General features: G+C 34.5%; 1 protein-coding gene across 3 annotated transcripts; it reads left to right on the top strand.

Annotated features, from left to right (window-relative positions):
- The first annotated feature begins 495 nt into the window (after positions 1-495).
- On the top strand, positions 496-8,169 carry LOC149146087 (CBL-interacting protein kinase 32-like). 3 transcript variants are annotated; one of them, XM_089449228.1, is made up of 17 exons: positions 496-807; positions 977-1,139; positions 2,680-2,742; positions 2,881-2,952; positions 3,214-3,321; positions 3,456-3,527; positions 4,021-4,074; positions 4,182-4,307; positions 4,586-4,675; positions 4,789-4,914; positions 5,262-5,363; positions 5,658-5,777; positions 6,531-6,593; positions 6,871-6,945; positions 7,039-7,089; positions 7,779-7,834; positions 7,991-8,169. In XM_089449228.1, exons 2-17 carry the CDS (start codon positions 978-980, stop codon positions 8,049-8,051), a joined length of 1,401 nt encoding a protein of 466 aa, XP_089305354.1. In that variant the 5' UTR covers positions 496-807; position 977; the 3' UTR covers positions 8,052-8,169. The 3 variants fall into 3 exon arrangements, with proteins under 3 accessions (XP_089305354.1, XP_089305353.1, XP_089305352.1); XM_089449227.1 differs by having other exon boundaries at positions 971-1,139; XM_089449226.1 differs by having other exon boundaries at positions 496-1,139.
- Positions 8,170-8,593: the final 424 nt, after the last annotated feature.

Here is an 8,593-nt window from a genome sequence, read left to right as displayed (position 1 = left end):
TCAAAATTTTACTGGAATTTCTATTTTTTTCTAAATTACCTTAAACTGCATTCTTAAATTTATAATTCCAAACCAACACCATCAATAAAATATATCCCAAAAAAATAAAACTTAAAACAATTAAAATACAACTATGAGTACATGAACTTAAAACAATGGCTACAGGTGTAGTAGGTGTAGGTGACCGTAGGCATAATCTTTTAAATCTGATTCCAGTGATTTGCCAGGTCAAAAATGAAGGAAAGTTAAATATATTTAACTATAGATCTGATTCATAGTGGTTTGCCAGCCCAAACATAAGGAAAACGAGTTAAGGCATCCCACTTCAATTGGTGTTATATAGAATCAATGCATACACCAAAATGTCTTATGCAATCTTCCATTCAAACATGAGCTGTCAGAACAGCCATGCCAACTCTGCTTACTCCAACTATAAGTCAAACTGTGATAAAATAAATATTTTCAGAGAATGTGAAACACGATCACTTAATGTTCTCTTAATATATTAGTCTTGACGATTAGGTGCAGTGACAAAAAAACAAGATCCTCGTGCATATATCTTGGGATTCTCAATTGGGCTTAGCAGCACAGACCTCCATGGAAGTTTACAGGACTTGGGTGAAGGAAATTTTTGTGTGCAATATATACCTATGACGTTGAAGTGGTGCTGTACAAGCATGGAATCGGAGTTGAATTAGCTTTACATCTGCACTGCTCCTGTGGATATTCAGAGAAATTGATATATATTCTTTGTATGCACATTTACCTCTGAGTTGAATCGGACAGAAGAGTGGAGAAATCATTCTGGTAGGTGCAGAATGGATTTCTGTGCATGCATGTATTTGGAGTTGAATTAGTTTTACATCTGCACTGCTCCTGTGGATATACAGAGAAATTGATATATATTCTTTGTATGCGCATTTATCTCTGAGTTGAATCTGACAGAAGAGTGGAAAAATCATTCTGGTAGTTGCAGAATGGCTTTCTCAACACGTGTGGGCAAGTATGAGCTGGGGCGTGAGCTTGGTGAAGGAACGTTTGCCAAGGTGAAAGTAGCCAGGAATATTGAGACAGGCCAAAATGTTGCAGTTAAGATCATAGATAAGCAGATGATACTCCGCAGAAACCTTACCCATCAGGTAGGATTTGATTTTCTTCCATGCCTGATCAGTAATCACCAGGAGAGATACCATGGTCTTATGATATTTTTCTTGTTAGTAGATTAACAACTGGAAGTACAATTCCCCAGCTATGCTTCTAAAGTGAGTGGACTGGTTGCAGTCTTGCAGAGATGGCAGCTATCCTGTTTGGAACTTACATTTGAGTATTGCTACTACCATCTGAACCAAAAATCCATCAGTTCATAAGTGGGCACTTAACCAGTGCAACAAGGAAGGAATGATTTTGAAGACTAAATCTTGAGGGTTGGCACACGATAAAATATTCTAGCTAAAAGTAGAGTTTCCAAAAATACAGCCTATGCAAGCCCTTAAGCACCATGCAGTAAGCCATTCATTGGCTCATTCATTGGCTTAATGACTTACCATCTGGTCCGTTGCACTATGCAGTAAGCCATTCATTGGCTTAATGACTTACCATCTGGTTAGTTGGATGAGAATAAAATGATATTCAATGGATAGGATGAGTGATTGGCTTACTGCTTTTCCATCTGGTTCTTTGGATGAAAATAAAATGATATTCTATGCACAGGATAGAATAATATTAAGCCAATAGTTAGCTTACTGCATGGTGCTTAATATTTGTCTCAGCAAGCACTTTGGTATGATATGAAGCTGGAAAGTAGAGTCTCAGTATTTGATACATCGGCCATTTGTGTTAAGTTAGAGATCTGCATCCTTGAGCTTTGCAACCTTCATTGTGTATCAGATCCAGCACTACATGGATTTGTGCTATTATCCATACTCAATGCACTCAACTCATTTTTCTAAATTCAATTCACAGCACAGAATGTACCTTTTCAATTCACAGTTTGCCAATATAAACACACACAAAGAGTAGCTGTATCACCCTCTGCTGGGGCAAAGGGTTCTAAAATGCAACTCACTTTTCTAATGCAGTTCTGTGGATTTTGATCACAACCGAAATAAGTAACTGATATTATTAAATCAAAGCATCAGTATTGCTGGTTGCATTTGCAGGGGCGAGTCTGGTGTTTCTTGTCACTACTTATCCTTTTCTGAGCCACTTTTCCTGCCCTTCTCATCCTCTGAAATCTTGCACCTGTCATCATTCTCATTATATATACTGGAGCTTTCACAGCTCCTCCGTATACATTTATCTCAGGTTCAACACCTAGTCTTAGTTGAGCTCACTCATCGGTTGTAGGACCTGAGGCACGCACCCTATTCTCTATGTTGAATATCTCTCAGTTCTTTTGAGACTTTGAAGAGGCACGGACTGAGCTGCCAGTGCCTCTTTCAGGAGGTCTAAGATATTTTTGAGTTGTACCAATGAAAGTATGCATGATTTCAGTTGTTCACTAATGTTCTCAGTTGTTGGTAATTATAGTTTTTAGAAATATTATTGGCCATGGTAAATCTGGAGGTTATATTGTTGTTAGCCCAACAGTTTTTTTCCAGTTCAGTTGTGGATGATCAGAGTTATTGAATATATACTGTCCATATTTTTATTATGTTTTTTTCCACTGGATAATTGTAGGTCAAACGAGAGATTAGCACGATGAAGCTGGTTAAGCATCCCAATATTGTACGCCTGTACGAGGTCGTTTCTGAACGTTGGTTGAACTAAAAATAACCTTTTGGTATACAGCGTTAATAGAGATTGAATAGTAGCGTTATGGGAATAACATGGGGTTTGCTGATTGGGTTTTGGATTATTCGTTTTAATGGTAAAATGCAGGTTTTGGCCAGCAAGAGGAGGATTTATCTTATCCTGGAATATGTAACAGGGGGTGACCTCTCTGACAAAATTGTGAGTTGTTATCATGGCCTATGTTCAACCATTTTTGTGTGTTGCAACTAATTTCGGACCAATAAAGCTTATTGGACTGAACAAAGATCTGGTCTATTGTTTGTATGGAGGTCCTTTCATCTAGAACTTTCCCTTTTTGTTAGATGACAGTGGCTCTTGGACAGGGTAGTTTGTTGTTATCATTAATGTGAGAAGGTTACAAAAATAATATTTTAACATGGAGAGCAGTATCTTATTGAGTATTTCGTTGCTTTTTTACAGGCTTATCTTCAGAAAATAACTGAAGAAGAGGCTAGGAAATATTTTCATCAGCTTATAGATGCTGTAGATTATTGCCACAGTAGAAAAGTATACCACAGGGACCTCAAGGTATTAAGTTTCGATCTGTAAAATTTTTGACAATTAATCTATATACATGGATTCCTGGGAGCTTATGCAAGTTTAGTTAATGTTTGTGCTAAGATCAGATTTAATGTTATACTGATTATGGTTTTGTTAAGCAGCCTCAAAACATACTCCTGGATGCTCAAGGCAATTTGAAGGTCTCTGATTTTGGACTGAGTGTTTTGCACCAGGTACAGTATTTGGATAATACATTCGAACAGTGTCCAAGTTCTTAACATTTCAAAACCACAGTTTTGAGCCATGAAACTCTGTTCACCTATTTAAATTTTAAACTAACAGTGACTGAGAAACACGTGAAATAATATGCCTATCAAATGGGGCATAAAAGCTACCGGTTGATATGAAACTGAGACTTCAATTCAGATTTCATTAGGAAAAAATTTGGTCCGTGCAAACAAGCAACATCCATGGTCTGATGCTTTGCTTTGCTTTTCTTTGCTATAATTGTTTGCTATTGTGGTTATTGGTGGAGATCAATATAATTATGTTTGGTTGTGTTGGCCTATTTAAGAATGGATTCTGAGAACTGTGATTGGTAAATGCTTATTCATCTCCATAACATGGGCAATGGCTGTTGTAAAATAAAACTATAATCAAATTTCACTTTTTTTTGTTTAACTTGTTTCCAGATCCTAATAATGTATCTAAACACACTTTGTGCAGACAGATACTATACTTTCTACCACTTGTGGATCCCCAAATTATATCGCACCAGAGGTATACAAATCAAATTCTTCCTCTGAGTTTGTTAGAAACTATATGAGAATTACATTATAGGCCTTTCATTATATATGAGAATTACATTATATTGCTATGGTTTGCAGGTAATTGTTAGCCAGAATTATTATGGAGCAGCTGCAGACATTTGGTCCTGTGGGGTCATTCTCTTTGAATTATTAGCAGGATTCTCTCCCTTCGAAGATTCTAATCTTATCGACCAATATCGTAAGGTATAATCACTGCCACTTTCAAAATTTATGGCTAATCCAACAAACAATGTTATGTGGACTAATTTTTATAGTCAAAATTCATAAAATTTGGAAAAAGTGTACTAAAAGAAACTACCATGGAAATTTTGGGTGCCCAGAAAGAGAGACTAGTTATAGGTTTACATATCTGAGTCTCAGATATTGATGCAGAAGTAAAACCATACTTGTTTTTCAGTTAATCAAATTTTATGAACAAGCAAATTTTGATGGTTGATGGTAGACTTTGTTTTGCTTCATAGATTTGCAAAGCGGATTATTCCTTCCCTTCATGGTTCTCTTTTGGGGCCAGGAAGCTAATAGCCAAGATATTAGATCCTAGACCGAACAATGTAAGTTTAAAATCCTCTGTAACGTCATACTGCAATATTTGGAATGCAACTCTTTTTCATTCACTTTGTACTCCAGAATTTGTGTTAAAATCAAATGTAACTGCGTTTTGCAGAGAATGACAATAGCACAAATTTATGAAGATGAGTGGTTTAAGAAATCTTACAACCCTCCTGCTGAGCCCTGGGATGAAGAGGACGTCACTTTGGATGATGTACATGCTGCATTTGATATCACAGAAGTAAGGCTCTGATAATATTCTTGATGTTCTTGTGATGTACAAATGAGATTGATATTAAAAAGATCAGGAAATTTTAGTAATTCTTTATGCTCTAGTCACTTAAGTATATGAATATGTGTTTCCTCCTAATAAGTTACATGTTCAAATCCAGAATGAGTAGAGAATGTAAATTTCTGTAAACTTGAGTAATCAAAGCAATGAGTGGCGAGAGATTCCTTGTCCTATAAACAAGAGAGCCTCATACATAAACGTGGTGTTTTCCTTAGCTTATTATTATTATATATACAATTGGACATAACTAAAAAATTTCACAAGGCATCTTTTGGGATCAACTTTTGATTTTGCAGGAGCATTTGGTGTCAAAGGACAAGCAACCTGTTTTCATCAATGCCTTTCAGCTGATAGCAATGTCTAGTGATCTTGACTTGTCTGGGTTCTTTGAGAAGGAGGTATCTTTTCACATGTCCACTTTTTTTATTTGGTTTTTCGCTGAATGTCTCCAATTAGTGAAAATCTGAAGAGATGGCATACTTTAGATAATAAACAGTTTCCTAAACAATTAAATACCGCCTTGTTTACTCAACAGAGTCTTGAGTAAATTTAGGAGGATTTTCCATTATTTATGTGATTTTATTCATTAGAAAAATTTGATTTGAGAAACTAGCTCAACAATGTCTTCCTAGTCTATAAATCTGCTTATTTCTTAATGTATTCAAACCATTAACGCCAATTTTGGATTGCAGAATGATGGTAAAAATAAGAAGAGGTTTGGTTGCAGACTTTCGGGTAAGGAGACAATAGAAAAAATAGATGATGCTACCAGGAGTCTGGGCTTGTTAGTAGAAAGAGTAAATCCATGCAAGGTTGGTATACAGTTTATGGATACATTATCCTCCACATTTTTCTAAAATCTGAATGTGAAACAATATCCAGGCATATATATTGATTGAATATACCGTTTATGGATACATTATCCTCCACATTTTTCTAAAATCTGAATGTGAAACAATATGAAGGCATATATATTTATTGAATAAAAAAAAGAAAGGCACTGTAAATTTACTCAATCTCTAGGATGTTTTTCATTACTTTCAGATGCATCTGTTTGGAAAAATAGACCACTGCGGTATAAAGAGCATATATTAACAAACATATTTACATCTATATATATGTATAAATGGGATTCATATAATTGGAGAGAGAGCTCAAGATATCTCTCTAGATGATTTATATTAGTTCCCCACATATCACTGTCTTGAAAGAAATATAATGGAATACCCCTGTTATCTTCCTTGTTGATAACTGCCTTTCTGCCAGAGTTATTGCTGCACTTTCTGGTATCATGATGGGATCCAAGCCATAAGTAAGTGGACCAGTAATAAACGTATAAGAAAATTGAACTAGAGTATTTACCCTTAGAAGCTTATTGATTGTAACAGCGGTTTGGTGCATCTGGTTTATCCTCTCCAATAGTTGAAGTAGCTGAAATCTGCATATATATTTTTTAAAAAAAATTTCTGTTTCAACATCAGAAAAATTGAATACATATTCCAATTTCTTGCATAATTAAAAGGAAATGTCATTTAAAAAGCTGATCTCGTTTCATTTGATGATAGATAAAGATTCACGGAGCCAAAGAAACTGGAAGGAGGGGTTCATATTTATCTGTGTCAACAGAGGTCAGAACTCACTGGCAGTTTCTTTACAATATTATATAATGACCTTGTGCTTAATCCACAGGAGTTAGCAGACAATTGAATTGCTTGAAGAAATTAATTTATATTAGACGCAAAAAATATTATAGCACACACATGGCACATCCATAATTATAATTCTGAAATATCATAAGAAAACAGAAATTTGCTTCTTAAGAATTAGAAAAATCCCCTTAAAAAATATCTATCTATCTATCTAGATAATGTAGCCAGGAAAATAAAGCAATGAAAGTCTCTGCAGGTTACCGAAGTTGCACCATCTTTCTCTGTGGTGGAGACGTGGAAATCAGCAGGGGATACAGTAGAGTATATAAAGGTAAAAGTTCAGCTAAATTTTAACCAACTTTTAAAATTATCTTTACTCACCATCAACTCTCTGAGAATGTTTCTTTTGAAATGTTCCATGCAGTTTCACAAAAGTTTTTCAAGCATTCTAATGGATGTACCTGGTAGCCCAAAGGTAAATGATTTTGATATCAACCGCTACTTCATTATTATTTTATTATTATTAATACAGTAACGCTTATGAGTTGTACTGCGAAAAAGGGGGATTTGGCCATATTCAAACAGCCTGATATAACAAGAGTATTTAATATTTTCTGTAGATCACTCATCCTTCCAGCCCTAATAAATGGAGATTATGCAGGGAGGAGAGTGCTTTCTTTACTTACATTGACTGAACTCTATCACGTCAATCTACTACTGCTCAATGCTCCCTTCTCAGAATCTTTCCCTTCTTCGTGCATATCTTGGCTTTTCCACTACTCTCTAACCTAGGAAGTTTTTTCTTCTTTATTTTTTTGAATTCTTCTTAGATTTACAATCCCATGATATATAAAATTATGTGAGTGATAAAGATCCCAGGTTCTTTCCCCTCCCTAACAATCTCGCAATCAATAGCAATTCCAACTCTCCTATATAGAAACTTGTAACAATAAGTCTACAGCAATCCCATATCCCTTATATTATCATTACTCATTACTCTGGTGCTCTGAAAATTGCATTAGTGGAATGCCCAGAATATTTCATAGAGAGTTGAGGTACTCTACAGCCTTTATAATCAAATTTTACAGAATTACTTATTGCTGGACTTTATCTATTTCAAGCAAGTGGAAAGAGTAGTTAGTAATGAAAGCGTTTCAATTGCAGATTGTGCAACTAGACTGTCCGAGATCTGAAGAAGATCACCATCTAACTTCTGCGAGGTATGGATAAGCTTCTTTTAAATTCTTTCTTTATGGTTCATGAAGTTTGTCCATGTTCTGGCTCTTTTCAGTCTCTTAGTTGCAAACCCCATCTTAATTCTTTCTTGAGGCTTTATGGTGTGACTAAAACAATTTTTGGACTTACAATTCTTGCAGTTGTCAAGAATCTTGCCACACAGATTTAAGGATTAAGGATTCCAATTTCTGCATCAAATAACTTTCCAGAAGATCCATGTACCAATCATCATTTTCTGCATTTGTTAAAAAATCGATTACCATGGCGGTTGATAGCAAATTGAAATACAAATATCATCAGCATTTTGCCTCGTTAATGCAAGAGTGTACAGTGAATGCTTTTCAAATACTATAAAAGGACTAACATATAAGGTAATAGATGTATATCATTCTAAAAAGGTAGCATCAACTATAACACACCATTGAATTTTTTAAAAGGAAGAAATAGGTCTTACAACTTTAAAAGGAAGATTTATTATACAATCTAATTGATATGGAAATAAATTATGCTATCTCAAAGTCATTAGATATTTTTAAAAAGTTTTATATTATAAAAATTGATAAATAGTGGTAGAGGGAAATGTTAATGTTATTAAAGATTTTAGAAAAATTAAAATGGTTAAATAACTGTAATATTTTACAAGAAATAAATTAATATAACAATAAAGAAACAAATAAATATGTAATAAGAAATTATAAATTATTATTATGATAAAATTAAGATTATTTAAAATGTTTTAGATA

Source organism: Pinus tabuliformis, chromosome X, assembly GCF_031772625.1.
Source record: "Pinus tabuliformis cultivar Carrire ecotype Pingquan chromosome X, CPIR1, whole genome shotgun sequence".
In the NCBI taxonomy this organism is placed as follows: domain Eukaryota; kingdom Viridiplantae; phylum Streptophyta; class Pinopsida; order Pinales; family Pinaceae; genus Pinus; species Pinus tabuliformis.
The sequence above is the reverse complement of the archived record's forward strand: the minus strand, read 5'-3'. Positions and strand labels throughout refer to the sequence as shown.

What these genes read in the sequence shown, in the direction of transcription:
- LOC149146087 (XM_089449228.1), top strand. Translation starts at nt 978, where the DNA reads ATGGCTTTCTCAACACGTGTGGGCAAGTATGAGCTGGGGCGTGAGCTT. An exon ending in CAAATTATATCGCACCAGAG is followed by an intron (nt 4,075 to 4,181) that starts GTATACAAATCA and finishes TATGGTTTGCAG; the next exon opens with GTAATTGTTAGCCAGAATTA. An exon ending in ATTTATCTGTGTCAACAGAG is followed by an intron (nt 6,594 to 6,870) that starts GTCAGAACTCAC and finishes AAGTCTCTGCAG; the next exon opens with GTTACCGAAGTTGCACCATC.